The following is a 20,910-nucleotide window of genomic DNA, read 5'->3' as shown; positions in this document are numbered from 1 at the left end:
ATACTTGAAAATAATGAAACTCTACTTTAAAAAAAATTGAATTAGCTTGTTCTGCAGCTAATTTGAGTGGTTCTCTACCCCGTGGATCAAAGAACAAAATGATATAAATGCTTCAAGGGGTCTCAAAGAGAGGAAACCTTTCAGTTCCCAATTCTCTTTCTCAATCGAGAACATTCATTGGATAGTTTTTGCTATGAGTGAATGCTGAAGATAAATCATTGTCCCTTAAGAATAGTGCCTGACACGTAGCAGATGTTTAATAAACCCTTGTTAGCTTATGAAATATAATAGGAAAATTGGGCTGAATGTTAAATTAAGTAAACAAATACAAATTTAGAATTTATATTTTCACAATGTTCTCATAAGATAAAAATCTCAGACATAAGTACAATAAAATCCCAGTCCAGCAAGTTACACCTAGGTTTGCCAAACCTTTGCCTCAAACACCACAAATTCTATTCAATTTTAAATACATTTACACTGGCATAAATTTTATTTTAGGATTTGGGTTGCTGTGATGCATTTTCCTAAACTAATCAGCAACTGATAATTTGTTAATCCCAAGGAGTTTTGAATGCTTTCCATTTACATGAAAATGATCTAATCAGCTTCTTAGTAAATTGGGAAACAAAAATGAATTGTGATCAAAAGGAATTCAGAGCTATGCAGACTCTAATTTCACTAAAGATATTATCTGTACTTGGCTGAATTACCCTATGTTTAATTTGTACCCCTCCAACACACAGGCCCTCACATATATACACACACGTACTCAAATTAGTTATTTTACCAGGTGTCTGATTTATTATCAAGCATTGAAAAATTTGCACATGAAAATGACAAGATTTAAACCAACAAATCAAAACTTCCATATAATTTTTAATCAAAAACTTATTCACGATTCTTGTTATCATGTCTGTGTATAAATTACTTATATTCACTGTAATCTCAAACATAATGAAATTTCTTCATAATTTAGGGGAAATTTCCATTCCCAAGTAAATTCAGAATACTACATTCATATTCAACTCAGTCTCCTTAATTTGAATTTCCAGACCTCCTGAGCTAACATAGACGAGGACACATTTACAAATTATTTTTAGAACATAAGAGTTTTAAGTTGTCAAAATAATTATTTCCATAGAATTAATGAATATTCTGAAAGTTTGCTATAATGTACATAGATTCAGATCTGTTCATGAGGTTCTGGGCTGGGAATATCTACTTTGAACCTCGGGATTCTATAAGAAATGGTACTAAACTCACTGTCTTCAAAAACTCTCTTTTACAAACAGGACTCAAAAGCAGACACCAGGGTCTGACATAGGTACTCAGAAGTCTCCCTATAAAGTTGTGGTAATTTAAATGTCATTCACACTATTACTAGTTATTTATGTTTTTTTTGAAATATCACTATAAAATTGTCTTCACCTTTTGAAGGTGAAGTTTTGAAAATTCTAGTCTATGCACCATTGGATAGATCAAGATATCCAGCAAGATAAAGGCACTACAACAGAAAACTTCAAGACTACTCACATATATCTGATTGTTGCCAAAGCGCTTCTGTATTTCATAAAGAAGACTGCCATCATTTAGTTCACTCAATGTTGCTAGGTCATCATTGGGAGCTGGAGGCATCAGCTTGACCTAAAAAAATAAACTTACAGATATAATTTCATTTTAATACATTCACTTCATAGTATGACATTCCAATTTTAATTGTTTCATAAATAGTAATGGCCACAAAAAATAATACTGATAATACTTCATTACCCTTTTGTAATAGCTGAAAAGGTCTATTGGAAAGAAAGTTTGTATTTACCATTAGGCAAAAGGGCACATTTGTCTTAATAAGAGAGTTTCTGTCACATCTGCAGTGTGCTTGCTACCAATATACTATTTATAGTCACCAAATCTGAAAAAAAAATTTCACTAAATAGAATATTTCTGTCCTCTCTTTATGGCTTAAACAGAATTGGGTTTAACCCTATGTGAGATGGGCCAGGGGAAGAGGAAGAAGAGAGAGGGCCAAGGCAGAAAGTGAGTCTCACTGTAATATTACCATTATTAAAACTGGAATGGAAAGAAGCTGTGCAGAATCATTTTCTGTACACAAATGCATGGGATTTAGCAAGCATTTAGATTTCAAATATCTGACTTTTATAATCAAGTTTATGTGGGCTTTTCTTAGCTCCAAGGATAATGATACTATTAGGTTATTACTTTAAGGTCTTTATAGGACAACCCAATAGATTCCTCCTAGTCATCAGAGAACCATTTCATATACTTCACTAACTTAATATTAAAGAAAAATTCATTTTGGATTTTCCCCTAAGATAGAAGTCTTTCATTTCAATGTTAAAATATAGACAGAAATATATATATTTCATAATTTTCCTATGCTTCAACCAAGTATAATCTCTCCACAAATTCCACACTTGACTTCTTTAATCATTTAATCATATCTTTAATTTCTTACTGATTGACACTTATAAAGAAAAAGAACACATAGAAAATTGTTTATCAAAATTATTTGATGTTTGTTTATTATCAATTGTTTATTAATACTTTTACTTTAACAAAGATGTCAACTGCATATATACCATTTCAATGTGATTTGCTTCATATAATGGGGGAGGAGAAGGAAAAGCCTCAGAAAATACCAGAAGATTGCCACTAGAAGATGAGTCCTTTGACCATAGTGACCTGTGAAACAGATTTAAATACAAACTTCACTATAATACTGTGTGGTGTCCTCTGCTTTTACCATGACTGCAGCAGAATTGAAAAAAAGACAGAATTTGGTGCTATTGATCAAAAGATTTTAGACCGTCAATAAACATTAATTTAACTGCATATGTACAATGTGTAATGGCAAGTGTTACTATTCAGGGAGTACTGAGCTACAGCTATCATGATATTCTTATTATCAATGAAACCAGAAGACACAAAGAATTTGTAAATAAATTTAAGTGTAGTTCACATGTTACCCCCAGGGAAACACAGAGTTGAGGGAGTTGATTTTATTGTGCATCTAAAGGCAATAAAAAACCCTATTTCCTAGCATATTTGATTCTTTTCACCTTTCAGGGTTCATAATGAGCATAAGAAACAATTCTACCATGAGATAATTACAGATTATGTACCAACACCTGTTGCATGTGAAGGTTTGAAAATTGATGAAGGAAGCAACTAAGTACTTCAAATAAAGATAATTCATATCTTGAAATATAATTAATTGTAATATGAAGTTGGGCAAAGGGCTGATGTGGGAAAATACATTGGAAAATATGTTTCAAGACCAAAAAATGAAAGAAATTTTTAAAAAGCAGATTACTCAGAAATCTCACAACTGTATACCATTAATACCTTAATCAAGAAAACAACTTGGACTTTAATGAAAGGGACTAAATCCTAACACATAGGCAACGGCCAATTACTAAAATGGAAATAATTTTAGAACCTCTTCCCAGTATAAAATCAAATTATCAAGAGATCAGGAGGAAAAAAAGTCAAAATCAACACCAAATTAGAAGAAAAGATAAAGATAAAAACTGAGTGATTCAGATGGCGTCAACCTAGCCTATTTAAACAAATTATTTACTTTGAAAATCGGGAAATAGAAGTACACTTGACCAATGTAAAATAGTTGCTATGAAAAAGAGAGCAAAAAGGCCCAGAAACTACTTCAGCTGAGCAAACACTTCATTTCTTTGCCAAGTAGAAAAACATGGCAACAACCAATAGTAGTTCAGAATACAATCTCATTTGGAAATCATCAGAAAGGAAGATTGAGTACAGGTTCACATCAAAAAGCCATAGAAAACTTTGAAGGGTAAGACTTAGTATGAGAATCAAATAAATAATATCACTGTAAGCATATTTCTAGATGAACCTGAACAGAGAAAAAATTAATATGAAAGAAATAAATTACCCAACACTTTTAGAGTGATCCATTCTCTAGAAGTGAAAATGGCACCTAAACCCACTAAGTCAGGAAGAACAACTGGGCTTGATAAAATCCATACAGAAGAAATATGTATGGAAAGAAACACAATTTTAAAGTTATTTTGGGTTCAGTAAGTGTTTAATAATTGGGCAGCCTGGAGTTAGGACGACTCGAGTTCAAATCAGACTTCAGGCAATTATTAGCTTTATGACCCTGGTCACGTCACTTAATCTCTATTTGTCTCAGTTTCCGCAACTGTAAAATGGAGAAAACAAAAGCATTTACCTCCCAGTGTTATTGTGAGGGTCAAATAAGACAGTATTTGTAAAGTGATTATCACAGTGCCTAGTACACAGCATCTGCTATATAAATGCTATTATTATTATTATTATTATTTTATGTTTTTTGATTCAATAATTCATCCATGCATGCATGCATGTATGCATATCTGGAAGAGGGAAAGATTCTAAAATCATGGAAAAGATTATGTACACAAAAAAAGATTTTCTCTCAACCCCATTCACCTAAGAAAGATGAATAGGTGGATATCAGCAACAACCATTCTCTATATCTAATTTCTGCTCCACATAAAATCTGTTTAGGAATAAGGATGTTCTTTACAGAAATACGATGAAGGAAAAATGAAAGCTTTGGGAGTTGTTGTTGTTGTTGATGTTGTTGTTATTGTTTTTACAGCAGATATCTTTGAGACATCCACATACCTGACATAGTTGGAGAGATCATAAGGGAGAGAGAGATATTTATTTCTTGAGAAAAAAAAATTTAACTCAATAGAATAAAATCCAGAATAAAGGTTCCAATGGCACATGTCATCCCTATATTTAGAACAAATAAGACTCCTTGATGGACACAGCTACCTAAATGATGTTGTTCAACAATTCTCTGAATAACAGTATTGAGCAATTCATGTAAAAGATGTTAAATGTTGGGTAAAAAGTGTAGACCATTCTAATGAAGATGTCTTGTACCAAAAAAATAATAATAATAATGGCGGGACTCAACAAATGCTTCTATTTGTGAATGACATTGTGTTGATTGCATTAAGTTCCCATGATCTCTCTGAAGAAATCATGACCACTCAAAAGATACTGGATGAGCAATCTACACAGAAAAGAAGGCAAACCATGGAGACTATGAATAAATCTTTCCCATATTATTACATGCATGGAACTGGGAAGTCCATTGGTTTAATTTTAAATATAATGGATGAATACCTACAAGAATATAAAATGCCAAAGTTAACAGAAAGGAAATAGAGAATATAAACCATGTGATTCCATAAAAAGAAATTTAAAAAGTTATAAATGGGCTCCTAAGGAGGGGGTGGGAAACCTGGAACCAGATGGAATTGACAAATGATTTCTATCATTCCTTCAAAAATTCATTCCAACATTACACAAACTGCACAAATAGGAAAAGAAAGGATCTTACCAAATTCTTTATTTGATACAAATATAGCTTCATATCTAAACCAGGGAAAGTCAAAATAGAGAAATAAAACTACATACCAATATCACAAATGAACGTTCATTCAAAAATTTTAAATAAAATTTTATCTAAGAGGCCACACTGACATTTCACCATTATCAAATGCAGTTAGTTCAATATTAGGAAAACTGTGAACATAACTTGCCATGCTAATCACAATAACAATAAAAAGCAAATGATTATGGAAACAGATTTAAAAAGGTATTTGAAAAAATACAATACCAACTTTTTTAGAGATTAGAAAACATGGGAATAAATCAATTTTTCCTTAACATCATAAATATTAAATATCTAAAACCAAAAGCCAGAATTATATTTTATGTGAATGAAGTAGAGATCTTTCCAGTAAAATCAAGGGTAAAACAAGGATATAAATTATCATCATGGCTATTTGATATAATGCCAGTGATGGGAATAAGAAAGGGGAAAGAAATTAAGGGAATAAACATAGGTAAAGAAGAAACTAAATTATTGCTTTTTTCAGATGTGATGTATACTTAACACAAAAATTGAACACTGGAGAAAATTATAACTTAAACAATTATACATTATACAGTGAATAATTATACATTATGGACATTTGTGTATATTATCAACAAAACACAGGAGAAAGAAATAAAGAGAAATTCCACTTAAAATATTTACAGAATTATAAAATATTTAAAAATATAACTATAAAGATACACAAACTACAGGAATTAAACTGCAAAGTCAGACTTATATAAGTGAAATAAATATTTTTAAAAAAGTTATTTCCCATCTTAGCTCTCCACTTTTATACATCCCAAGCCTGCCAAACAATGCTGTTATCCATCCAGGAACACATCAGGGTATAGCCATTATAGGCAGGCATCTTATCATTTCTTCTGCTGCCCTCCTCTCTGCACACTCCCCCTCTGCCCCATCATAATCAGCTTTTTACTTCTTTCTCAGAGAATAATGATCAAATCAAATTTCAATTAGTCTTCAAAATTCTAGGACAATCTATTACTCAATAGATTCAGTCAGAATCTCTGTGACAACTCAGACCAAAGTTACATTCCCCAGAAACCACACTCTAATATATGTCACCCACAAAAAGAAGGTAAGTTCCTTGGGAACAGAGCCTGTCTCTTTTTTGGAGCCAATGGGGATTAAGTGAATTGCCCAGGGTCACACAGCTAGTGTCTGAGGCTGGATTTGAACTCACATCATCCTGACTCCAGGGTAGGTGTTCTATCCATTGCATCACTTAGTTGCCCCATAGACCGTGTCTCACTTTCATATTCATATCTACAACTTCTATCATTTGGCATACAGCAGGTGTTTTAAAAATTCTTGTTGATTGAGAGGCAGAGATTGGTCAGTCATATTATTTTATGACAATAGAGTAAAACTCTAAAAGCTGTACTTTTAATATTCACAACATTTTTTTTTAATTAGAAGGAAATTTCTAATGCATTGGAAAGATCCTCTATGGAGGGTTTATGAAAAGATATGGGAAAGAATTACATAGGATGAGGAGATGGGGTTGACCAGTAATCTATACTAGAAGAGAAAATATCTATGTCAAACAGATCTTGGATCATTTTTAGTCTTGAAGTAAGGGGAGAAAAATGAGTATTGAAAATCTGCTACAAAGAGAGAAAATAGAATTAGTTCTAGATTATTTCTCCAAGGAGCTAAACTTTTCAAAATGCATAGTATTCTTATGGAAATGTTCATGAAGTTAGCACATTATACCTTCAAGAATTTTTCCATCCCTAATGTAATATTATGACTTTAAATACTTGGCCAAATTGAGATTTTTAGAGTTTCAGAATGGCTGTCATTTATATATGCTAGCTTAGAAGTTTCTTGTTAAAGCATGCCAGCTGTTAAATGCTACTTATGTAGGGAAAAGTGTTCTGTGTTTCCTAGGGAAAAAAAGTTTTTTTTTTTATTGGAAAGCCATTACATGAAAATAAAATAACATGGACTTTATGAAACATTAAGGTCATTGTGCTTGGTCTAGGAACCTTAAAAAAAGGTTTGTGATTTATCTTTCTATCCTTTTAGTCCCAGTGAATGAGGAAGGATATAAGAGAACATTTTAAATGAGCAAGGTTATAAGTGAATCTTTTAAATATAAATATTTGAGAAGAGCATTGTCATATATACCAGAAAGGGCACAGATCCACAGGATAATTAAATCTAGCCAACTTTCATCCTTGTGCCAGAAACACACATGTTGTGATGCTAAGGCTGAGACACAACATTCTGTTGGGGATTCCCTACTTAAATATTTCATCAGTGTCACTCAAAGATGATGTCTGCTTGGTTGATAAAAACTGAAGCAACAAGCATTAAACTTTTCTCCTATCTCCTGGGCTGTCAAAAACAATTTGGGTATTGTTCAATATCAATTATTTCACATTTTACACTTCATTTCATCCTGAAGAGTCTCATAGGCTCAAGGTGTTGTCCAGACTTCTAGCTCCCAAGGTAACAGTAAAAAAGTAGTGACAACTCTTTTTCCTCACTGAAAACCAAATTCCTACATTAACTATACATTCTTTATTACATATCCCTGACTCCTGATACAAATTAAGAGTCTTGCAATTCATTTTAGGTATCATTCTTTAAATGTCAGAAAATTTTAACTCATAACTGTAGGCTTCTACTTTATGACGACTCTCCAGGTATACATTTAAATTAATAAGATTCTGTGATATTGATAAATCACATCAATATAGCAATTTATATATTACAATATTTCCCACTGAAGCTTTGACTCTATTCTTAATGACCAGTTACCATATTTTTTGACTTATGGAATCTTTTTAGATAAAGGAAACCTTTGAGACTGTGACCTAAGAAAGAGAATACTGGATTGTATGTGAGAAAACCTGGGTGCTAGTCTGTTGCTTATTCATCATGACTTTGGGCAGCAGTTCACTTTAAGCTATTCCAGTCTTAGTTATTTCATGTGTAAGACAGGAGAGAGAGAGACAGAGACAGAGAGACAGAGACAGAGAGACAGAGAGGGAGAGAGGAGAGGTGAGAAGGAGAGACAGGGAGAGACAGCGAGGATTCAGAGAGACACAGAGAGAGAGACACAGAGACAGAGAGAGAGAGATTTCAAGTGGGAAAGATAGGGAAGAAGAAAGGGGGAAGGGAGAAGGGGGAGCAGACAGACAGAGATAGAGAGACACACAGAGAGAGCACTAGACAACTTCCAATTTCTCTAACTAGGTACTTTCCAGCTCTAACCTTTCATGATTTACTGCTCATCTGTGATCATCTTATTCACATTCCTCATTTTACCTAGAGATTTTTGGAGGTTAAATAATTGCGATAAGGTTTGCACTAAACAAATAACTACAAGAGTGGTAGAATAATAAGGAGAAATAGTTGCTTATATCCAGTCTGGCCACCAAAGCCATTGTCTAGAGGAGTATCTCCTATGGATACCTGACCTGACAATGGTCACTGCAGGTATGGTAGCTCCTAATTCTTCAACAGTCGCAGCTATTTCTCACCACCAAAGTTCCTGACACTGTCAAATGGTGTCAAGAACATCATAAATTTACACAGTTTTATCAATCGAAATAATACTAACAAAGACATAGTCAATTGTCTTGCTACAGTTCCCTAAGGATCAGTGTACTTTTCCATCTTCCCTACAGCTGAATATTACTGAATATGATCTCTCCTCCTTTTTAGACCTTTGCTTCTGAGACCAGGAACTGTCTTACTTTTCTATCTGTATCTCCAATACTGAGCACAGTCCTTAGAACTTAGTAAGCACTTAACAAATTCTTTTTCACTCATTCATTCATATAAAATTCCCTTTCCTCATAGCTGGGCTTCTGATTTCCACACAATATGTCAGCTGTAGTGTCATCCTGGCACCTCATTCAGCACCTGGGGTCTCTTCACCATGAAACATTTATCCACCATTCTGGCTTTTCCTATTGGTGAGTTCCTTCTGGACCTCCATTTTGGATAGGGGATTAGCGCATCCAGTGTTCATTCCCATTCTGGCTGCACATCTGAATTCCTAGACTTCAACATCATGCATCAACTGGATATCTTGATCTTGCCCCTCCTCTCACTATGTTTACTTATACTTTTCAGGTATCTTTCCTGTGGTGCCTTTCTCGTTAGAATTTGAGTCCCTTTAGGTCAAAGACTGTCTTTCTTTTTACCTGTATTAATATCCCCAGTGCTTAGTACAGTACCTAGCACATAGTAAGTGTTTAATAAATGCTTATTGCCTTGCTTAAAATCATAAGAGTTTTAAAATGAGTTTGTTCCTAATTGTATAACATCCAAAAGAATGGCATACATTTGTGGGATACTTCTTAACACAAATAAAAATAGCATTGATTTGGCCAGTATAATGTTTGTTCCCTTTCTGGGGGAGAAGGAGGTGTTTTTATTCTTTTCCAAAGTCACAAAGACTTGCCCTCTAAACCTAGGTAGCTATTTTCAAATATGTTCTTTGGCCCCAAGGGAAAACAGGAAAGAACATGGATGAAACGGTGCAAATCAGCAAACAATATGAGAGGGAAAAAAAGTGAAAATGCATTCCCCATTGAGAGTGGATCATTGGTTTTCTCTTCACTGATGAAAGATACAAACATAAAAACATGTGGTTGGATGTATGAACACAGTCTGTTTAATGATGGTTGTAAATATTATTTATTTTTTAGTGTCTTAGTATGCATTTTCCCAAAGCATCGATGAGAAAAAAAATATTTATAGGCCCTTAGTATCATCTGGAATAAATAGCATGGTGCTTAAAGAATAATGCAGGAACAAGGCAGACACCAGCAAGCCAAAATGCATATTCAGTTCTCAAAGGAGTCGTTTAAGGGGAGAATTAAACACGATTCTAATTCCTAAGGAATTCTCTGCTGTGACTTTTTTTTTTACTTCAAAATAACTATTTACACAAAAGATAATAAAATCTGTCCTGAAAGTACTACTCCAACTATCCCTATGCAAATTTTATGTATGAATACTCCTAAAAGCAGCTCATCTTTTGTTCTGCCATGCCTGAAAGAGCTATCATAGACATCTCATTGGTATTCTTAGAAATTTAGATCAGCGCTACAGCTGTTACACTAGAGAAAGCATTCAGCTGACAGTTTAAAAAAATGCCAAGAGACACTAACCTTATAATAGTGAGTGCTTAAAAATGTACCATATGAATAGATGAAGTAATAGACCTCTAGCCTTACGCATAGCAAAATTTCACAGTGATTTGGAAGGAAACCATGACATCATTAATAGTAAGACAGATTTTCAGAAGCTCACCTTCCATTTTCTTTAAAATGTGTATTTATGTAAGAGAATACCATTAATGAAAACTATGAAAATATGTATTTATGAAAACATTTATAGATGACTAATGATGACATTCACCAATGTTGCCTGGTGAATGTCAACATTCCATGAAAGAATATGGGAAGAAAAACAAACAATAGCAATATATTGCAGTGTATATGACTGTTATCTTTTCAATAAAGATCTAAAAAAGCATATGCATAGAAGAAGCAATCTTAGAACAAAAAAACAGGGTATATTCAAGGGCCTGAAGTCAATAGAACATTTGTTAGTAAAATCTGAGGAATTATTTGCTGCAGGTGGGGTCCAGGAGGTGGTGGAGCAATATAGAGACTTATCTTCTTAATTATCCCATTCTGGGCACCCATCATCTCCATACATCTTTCAGTGCATATCTATAGATAATATTTTTATCAACTTCCAGGATACCATCACAACACAGTCAATCCATGGTCTACAGCAGGGGAAGCAAACCATGGTTCACAGGCCAAACCTGGCACACTAACTGTTTTTGTATACCCCTAAGAAAGGACATTAAAAAAAAACAAAACAAACAGACAGTGGGCTGGATTTGCCATTACAGCAGTAATTTTCTTACTCCTGTTCTATGGTAATGAGGGACAAGGGACATTAAAAAATACCAGGAGAGATGAAGAGATAGAGATGCATAGATATGGCAGATGAGACATAAGAAAGTAGCAAAAAGGAAAAAAAGGTAACAGAAAAAAATGAAAAAGGAAGAATCAGTGGAGAAGAAATGGAGATACAGCAACTAGGATGGAGAGAAGTAGGGGAAAAAACAGAAGAGGTGATAATTATATTAAACATATCTTTTGTTCTTTTCTTAGACGTTAACAATAGATGAAACTCTTAGCAGACTAATACTGATAGTCATCATTTATTTTTTAGTCTGGAGCATTATATACATACATATATATATATATATATATATATATAGTGTAATGAGTAATGACCATACTTTCTGTATGGTCTATAAATATATATAAATATATATATATATGGATATATATAGATATAGATATAGTTATAGATATTTATATTTATTTATTTATAGACCATACAGCAAGTATCATTAGCTTTATCCTATATATCATTAAATGATCAAGAGACTTTGTCTCCAATCAACAAGCATCAATTAATGTCTATTATATAAATATATAATATATGTATCTAGAGACATGTAGATATATACATATAAATTAGAGGTATTGCATGATTAAATATTATTAAATATTTATTAGTTAATAATATTATTAATATCATTAAGGGCAAATTGCCAAAACTCATGACCTATCTGTCTATCTATCTGTATACATAGATATACAGTTCTCCCTTCTATATCACAGGGGTTAGGGGTACAGCATGCCCATGATCTGGAAAATCCACGTAAAATTTTCTAGCCCTCCCTTCATACCGGAGAAGAAGTCTGAATTATTATGGTATTTAAAGATAAAATATGTTGACATTATATAATGCTATAAACTAAACTTTTTCTATGGTGTCTGCTGACCTTCACGTTTCATTTGTAGCTTCCACAAAGCTCCCCCAAAATTCCCATTTAATTTCTTATGCCAACCCACAATATATTGAAACCATGATGAGGAAAGATATGATGTGGAAGGGATAACTGTATATAGGCTTAAACAATTATATTTTTCAAAACCCACAATTTTTGGAAGTCTTCTTAATAACTTTCCTATTAAAATGAATGTATTCAATTCAGCTACTGAAGAGCTCTATACTCCCTCTGAGAGAGCCTTATCTACATAGTACATTGAGTATGAATGCATGATCTATTTGAAAAACACCATGTGAAGTACTCTGGTGATCTCTTTTAATAATATATGAACATAAATCTGAATAATGGCTCTTCATACCTTAATGAAAAATTAAATAGCCCATGATTACTTCTAATACAGACTGGATGGAATACCACTAAAGATAACTCAAAGCAGGACAGAGAATCTGCTTATACTCAGAACTTTTTGCTTTTTAGTGTAAAATGTCTGTTTTGAAAGCATTCTGCTAAATAACTGCTAAAAAATTGATCAATTTGTGTAGGAAAAATTCAGTTTTTTTTTCTTTTTCCCAAAGTATAATATAAAAAATAGCACTTGATTTGAAAGGATTAAACTTGAGTCAGCAGATCATAATTGAAATTATCCCATCGAAAATAAGAAATTGACCTTTTGGAAAATTGGTGATCACAATCAAGGAAATATTATTAGAGGCAAACTGCCAAAATGCATAATCAATCATAACTATGGCAAACAAAAAAGTATTACTGGGAAAATGAAACTAAACATATACCTCACTATTAGGAGAAAGGCGCAAAATAGTAATAACTACAAAAACAATGCCCTGGAAACTCATTACACTTTATAAATTCATATACCACTAATCTTCATGCTAAAAATATTAACTCCCAAATGTTCCTGCATATTCTATAAATAGATTGTCCTGAAAACTGGAGTATCATCAAGGACAAGATTGATGTTGACAATTATTGACCTATAAAAGAGATGTTACCACACCAAATTTATATAACTTTCAATCTAAGTGTAATGAAAAATTTCCAAAATATGGAGAATAAAATCAAACCATGTACAAATAGGATGAAGTACATGTTATTTATATTGCCTTACAATTCTTTGAGTGGAGTTGTCCTTCTGTCTACAGGAAATGGGTTACCTCCCAAATATTATAACTCAATTTCAAAAAGTAGTTATTTTATACATCCGTGAAATGGTCTACATCAGAGTTGTCAAACTCACAGACTTCCACCTGCAAAACTCCCAAGTGCGGCTGAACAAGATTGAAATTGAGAAATCTTTAACAAAAGATGAAAATATACTACCACACAGAAGTTAATTTGTGGTTTTGTAAGTCAATATGCCTGCAGAATCTATTTCAATTTTACTTTGACACCAATGGTCTATATTATTGACCATTAGGGAAGCAACTTGTCTTGAAACCATTTCTTTTGAAGTCCATCTAAAAATATAAGAAAAGCAAAGTGGATGATGATAGTAATAATAAACATAATAATAACAGTAATATGTCAAGGAAGGATAGGGAGTTAAGGCTTTGAACTTGAACTTACAGGTGGAATTACCTACAAGTACCTTTGTCTTCTGTAAGAAAGACATACCAAGCATAAAGCTATTCAGGAGTAAGCTTTGCAAGTCTATCTGAAAAGATTTATTAAAAGGAATCAAAAGTGATTTTTCTCTGAAAAGAGCTCTTAAATGGATGACACCCAAGAGAAAAATCAAAAAGCTCTTTACATGGTGATATCCACATGAACTTAACCCACAATATGTTAACAAAGATATGTAGGACAAATTACTGTTTTTTTACAGAAATGGAAAGATTTATGTTAGTAATTAAAGATCAGCTTTAGCCATCAGAAAGTACAGAAAGGTTACAATTAAGGACGCCAAACAACTTGAGTGCTGCAGCTTAAGCAATGAAATGGTGGAAATTTTGCAACATATACTGTAGGTAGCAAAAGATTTAGCATCTATTGGGTGCCAAGAAAAGCACAATCAATTAATATTTATTAACTAATAGTTGACAAATTCCCATGTTACAAATATAAACCTGCAAATATCCCTGAGAAACAACAAAAAGCCTCATCTAGAACCAGAAAATGATTATAGATAAATGTTTTGCCCACAATTTCACAGATATGTCAATCAATAACATTTTAAGGACAACATTTTAATAGATGTCATCATAATTAATACTTATAATAAATGCTATCTGAGTGACTGACTGGTAGTTGACTGACAATAAGCCTGAAAAAGATTAGCTTACATGTCAGTATTCTTAATTACATATAAGGGGAAGGGAATAACCATTACTATATTGCTTATCATGTGCTAGACAATGTGCTAAACATTTTACAAATAGTATTTCATTTGATCCTAACAACAACCCTGTGAGGTGAGTGCTGTTATTATCCCAATTTTAAAGTTGAGGAAACTGAGATAAATGGGGATTAGGTGACTTGCCAAGGGTCACACAGATGGTAAGTGAAACTGTCAGGGAGGTCAGTACTCAAGGATTTCATCTTTCAGGCAAGGAAAAATTATAGGGGAGATTTTGTTTTTCTATCTTTGGGTTCTTTTCCTTTCATTCTTTCACTCATAGAGTGCTAGGCCTGGAGTCAGGTATACATGAGTTCAAATTTGGCCTCAGACACTTAATAGATGTGTATGACCTTGGACGAGGCAATTAAGCATGGTCTGCTTCAGTTTCCTCATCTGTAAAATGAAAATAGTAATAGCACTTACATCTCAAAGTTGTTGTGAGGGCAAAATGAGGCAATACTTGTGAAGAATTTTGTAATCCTTAAAGCAATAGGTAGACAGAAAGATAGATGTTAGCTAAGATGATGATGTACTATTATATATAATAGTAAGGTAAAATATTGTAATGTTCCAATGAACTTCTTTAAACTATACAACATTCAAAACTATGGGAAAAGGCAGTATCCATTGTTATGGAAAAGGAGGATTTTGGAAGTGAAAAGCATATCAATTCCACTCCTATTAAAGGAATTAAAAGTTTAGGGAATTTCTAGACAGTGACTGGAAAGTTGAAATTAGGTCAATGATTTTCCGGAACTTCTAGGCATAATACTCTAGCACTCCCAGGTGGGCTGAGAGGGAAAGTAAGTCAGAAGGACTGGGGAAAAAAGTATATCTAAACTACAAGACTACCCTGGGATAAATTAATTTTATTTTTAGATTGTCTGTCCCAACTTATTCATTTCATAGGTGAAAGAAAATACAGCTTATAGATGCTATCTAATTTATTTATGATCACACCATTTGGTAGAGGCAGAAGCAAATTGCTAGTACTTCTATAATGATAGGTTTATTATCTACTGAACACACAGCTTTAGGAGAGCCAGACATGAAGGAAGGAGAGAAGGAAGGTGAGACAAACCAGTTAGATTTGTTGAATAACTACTGGTAATAATTGAAGTGAAAGATGGCCAAATAATTCTTAAATACTAATGGACAAATCCTTTTTTTCCATCAGTTCTCACCCTTGACCTATCTGCTGAAATGAGCACTATTGGCCTCCTTTTCCTTCCATATACTGTATTTTCTCCTCTCTGGGCTACAAATGACTCCTTTTTAATGCCCCTCCCCCTTTCTGTATGACTGTTCCTTCTCTGTCTGTTTCGCTGGCTCATCATCCATATCATACTTCTTAACTTTGGATATTCCCCTAGGTTATGTCAGAAATTCTCTCCTCTCCATGCACTTTCTTTCTTGGTAATCTTCTATTATATGTTTAATCATCATCTCTATACACATAGCCCACAGATCTATAGATCCACCTGCAGTTTTTCCTCTGAACTTCAGTCCTGAATCTTCAATTATCTATTGAACAGTTCAAATTGGATATCCTAAAGATATCTAAAATTCTATTTATCAAAACCTGAACTCATTATCTTTCCTGAAAAAAACTCACCTTCTTCTAAGCTTTACTATTTTGGCTGAAGGCACCGCCATTTCTCCAGTTTTCTAGGTTCATGACCTCAGCATTATTCTTGGTTCTTCAATATTCCTCACCTGACAGTACAAATCAAGTTGTCAAATATTGCTATTTCTGTATATGCAATACCTCTCACAGCTCCTCTACCATCTTAGATTGGTTTCCCATTATCTCTCACCTAGGTAATTGCAACAGTCTTTTTTCTACTCCAGCTCATTGTACATACTGTGGCCAAAGTGTTTTCCTTAAGGACAGATTTATTACATATTCTAATCAATTTCAATAGCTCTCTATTTTCTCTATGAGGAAATAAAAAACCTGCATAGCTTTTAATGCCTTTCACAATCTTCCCCAAACCTTTATTTCTAGCCTCATTGAACATCACACCCCAGCATCATCCTATTATGATTCAACAAAACTGGCCTCCTCCTCACATTTATTTCTTCTTTCCATGCCTTGCACTGACCATCCTTCATGTCTGATGTATATTCCTTCCTCAACTCAGCCTCACTGAATCCCTTTCTTCCTTCAAGATGTAGTGCAAACATCATCTGCTGATTTCTCCACCAACTCTGTGCCTCCCTCCCAAACTACTTTGTATTTAATTATTTTATACTCATTCTTTTTATGATATATATGGAATTATTGTTTCCTCCATTAGAATGTAAGATCCTCATAAGTGGGTACAGTTTCATTCTTTGTATTTGTGCACAGCATAGGACCTGGCATATAGTAGGTGCTTAATAAATGCTTATTGTTTGATTAACTGAAAATCACAATGCTTTTATGACTTAACAATCATAATGACAAGTAACATTCATTTATTGGTTTAAAGTTCACAATGTGCTTCATCTAAATTATCTCATTTGAGATAGCAAATGAGTAGATGATATCTGAGAGTTGCTATGGAAAAAATAAGCAAACAAATAAATGCACATACATACTTGTAACTACATTTATGTAAATGTATATATTTGAACATATGTGTATATACATTTGTGTATATACATATGTATTTGTATATACATACAAATAATAAAATATGCACCCAAGGTATCCACATGCATGCACATATATGCAAATGCATATAAATATCTTTATATCTATGTAACATTTACATGTATTTACAACATGTGGTTAGAGAAATGCCAAACCACTCCGGTAGCTTTGTCAAGAAAACCCCATGGATGGTATGGTCCATGGAGTCACATAAAGTTGGACACACCTGAATAATTGAACAATATTGTTTTTTATGTAGATGTGTGAATACAAATAAGTGAATGCATATGTGTGTGAATTGTAGGTAGATAAACCTTATCATTAACTGTCAAATAATGTAGTCTCTCTTTTCTCTACTTTTCCATTATATTGCTTTTAAAAAAAATATGTTAGTTTGGTATTGCATGAGGAGGACTGGACTTGGAGCTAGAAGTCCAATTTTTAATCCCAGCTTGTTCATTTACTAGATATGTTACCATGAAGAAGCAAAGGTTTATTAAGCACATGATATATGAAAGGAATAGAGACAAAAATAAAAGTTCTATAATCTCTGGCTTAAGGAAGTTACATTCTATTTGAGGGGAGGGGAATGGAAGAATACAATATATACATAGATAAAAGCAATATAATACAAGTTAAAGAGACAGGGTAAATGAGAGAACCAGCATAAGCTTTCTAGGGAAAATAAAGAAGGCAAAGAACAATTTAGCAGAGGCAGAAAGAAAGGGCAGAAGGCATGGGGTGGGATGGGGTCATAGAATGCTTTATGAAAGATGAAGTATAAGCTAAACATTGAAAGACTATAAAGGTTCTAAAAAACTTAAAAGAGGAGATAGTGTATTTCAGGAAAAGAGGACAGCCTAGGCAAACGCCCGGAAACAAGAGATGACACTTTAAGTTCTAGAATAGTCCAGAAAGTTAAAGTCTGGAAGTAGGGTTTGTGAAGTATGATTGATCTAGTAAAACTGTGGTTGTTGTTGTTCAGTCGTTTCATTCATGTCCAACTTTTCATGACGCCATTTATGGTTTTCTTGATAAAGATGCTTGAGTGTTTTGCCATTTCCTTCTCCAGTTCATTTTACAGATGAGGAAACTGAGGTAAACAGGGTTAAGTGACTGACCCAAGGTCTCACAGCTATTGTCTGAAGCCAGATTTGAATTCAGGGCTTCTTGACTCCAGGCCCAGTGCTCTATCTATTGCTCCACCTAGCTGCCCTAGATTGGATATATAGGTTCTGGAATTATCTGGGTATAGGTGATAATTGCACCCATAGGAACAGATGGGATCATGAAAGGAGAGAATGTAGACTGAAGAGGAGGGGGGCCAGAATATAGAGTGATAACCTCACTTTGTAAACTGTAACCAGGGATATGCTAGAGCCAGCTCCTATTGGCTCATAAGAACTAACTGTTTGGGGCAGCTAGGTGGCGCAGTGGATAGAGCAACGGCCCTGAAGTCAGAAGGACCTGAGTTCAAATCCAGCCTCAGACCAAACACTTAACATGTGCTAGCTGTGTGACCTTGGGCAAGTCACTTAACCCCGAATGCCTCACCAAAAAAGACAAAACAAAAAAAAAAACTAACTGCTCAATTTTCAGTGTGAATATTTATATCTCAAAAACTGGCAAACTCTATAAATCAGGCCTCAATCTATTATTTTGATGATTTCTAAACTTAAGAAAGTAATGGGAAAATGTCAATAATACAAACTACGCTTACAAGACACAAATTATCACCTGAGCTTTCAGAACTGGTTGTTAGTCATTTGACAGGAAATCCTTGACTATAACAGACTGGATGCCTATGTTTTATTATTTATTCATATATAGATATATTCTGTTAATATCACGTATTTCCTATATATTGTCTTTGAAAGTCTGCACATAGCATTTATGTGATAAAACTGTAGGGGAGAATTGCTTATATAGACTAAATATGCATATATATTGAAAGATGTTTACATATTAACACCAAAAACATTTCCCAAAGTTTAGAAAGCTTGATAGAAATTAAAAATTAATCACAAAATAATATGTATTATATATGTGTGTGTGTATAAACTTGAAAAAAGTTTAGGAAGAATGAACTATTGATTTAGAGCAGGAATATCCAAGTTGTTATAATTAATTAATCCAAAATTAATAAAATAATTAATAAAATTAATAAATTTGTAAATTAATTAATAAAATTAATAAAACAATAATAATAAAATAATTACAGAGCAGCACTGTCACTTTACATTTGTAGACATCATTTATACTTTTGATATCACTTTCACATATTGCATTCCATTCAATCCTACCTAAATGAAGTTCATATTGATGGATTAGTCTTTCCACTCTTGGGAACATTTTCAGAGATAATTGCCCCAAATCTCCTATGTCAGCTTTCTGGAAATGGGCCTTCTTCTGCCACTGAAGGTAGAAAACTATCACTGCTATACCTGCTAGGAACAAGGGGATCTTTATACCATCCCATACTGCTTCTTCTCAGGCACATGAAGCATCTTTGCTAAGGACTGAATTATGTTTGATATTGTTTTGATTTTTTTTAATCACATGTAGGTCTGCATTTACAATCAAAATAAATTAAGAGTAGGTAGAACCCTAATGAGGAAAAGTGAATATAATTTGTTCTGAGGGAGAGAGGAATAATGTAGCTCCCTTAACGCTAAAGGATCTATCAAGGAGAACGCACTTCGACTTGGACATTTGCACAGATTTACTCTGAGACTCAGAACATTGTTGCCTAATGTCTCCATATCCTACCTTACCTTGGGGATAAACTAACCTATAATAAGATGTAGTAATAGACCAGTATGGGCCCTCCCAGCAAATTTTTCATATGCCTTTTCAAATTTGTGTTAGGCCTGTAGGTGGCTTGTAGATGACAGAAAGACCAAGGTTGATGGTCCAGAGTCTAGGGTAAGCCTTGGAATAGAATTTGTTTCTACAGAATTTTTTTTTGAAAATTTCATATCCTATACTCCCAAGCCTAGCTATAAAGAGAACTAACCTCTGGATCTAGATGTCAGGTGAATAGTTTATCTCATATATCAAACTGTGCAATTAATGCAAGACCAAAGGACCAATATTATTGGGCTCTCCTCCCTTGATGGAGTTAACGAAGCAGGAATGCCATGATGAGGAGTGGACACTGTTTTTTAAAATTCAAAAGGACAGCAGGAGTAGCATCGTTAAACCTGAAGTGGATAGGTTTCTCCATTTATTTGTTGATAAGAATCTAAACTAAAGCATATGAATATGCAGGTTTCAGAATCTGAGTAGAGTAAAATGCTTTTAAAAGCATGCACACATAAATATAAACATAAATATACAGGAAATCATATTCTCATGGGTCCAACTAACCAAAAATTAGGACACCAGAGGAATATAAAAAGTAATATATCTCTCTCACCTTCATTACAATTTCAGGGAAAAGCATTTCCTATTCTGAAAACCTTGCCCATTTCCAAACAGCATCAACTCAGAAATCTAACCAATTCAAGTTCTGAAAGAGAAATTCTATTCTCTTCACCATGCTCTTTCTTTGTTTCTTTCTTTCTTTCTTTCTTTCTTTCTTTCTTTCTTTCTTTCTTTTTCTT

General features: G+C 33.5%; 1 protein-coding gene across 1 annotated transcript in view; it reads right to left on the bottom strand.

The window, feature by feature from the left end:
- The window catches only part of LOC114046108 (unconventional myosin-XVI-like), a 682,808-nt gene that overhangs the window by 415,614 nt on the left and 246,284 nt on the right, over positions 1-20,910 (bottom strand). The window contains exon 11 of the mRNA XM_027866362.1: positions 1,537-1,647. Within this exon, the coding sequence (XP_027722163.1) occupies positions 1,537-1,647 (111 nt within the window). The remainder of the gene's footprint in view (positions 1-1,536; positions 1,648-20,910) is intronic.

This window comes from Vombatus ursinus, unplaced genomic scaffold (assembly GCF_900497805.2).
Source record: "Vombatus ursinus unplaced genomic scaffold, bare-nosed wombat genome assembly UNPS02014781.1, whole genome shotgun sequence".
Taxonomy (NCBI): Eukaryota; Metazoa; Chordata; class Mammalia; order Diprotodontia; family Vombatidae; genus Vombatus; species Vombatus ursinus.
The sequence above is the reverse complement of the archived record's forward strand: the minus strand, read 5'-3'. Positions and strand labels throughout refer to the sequence as shown.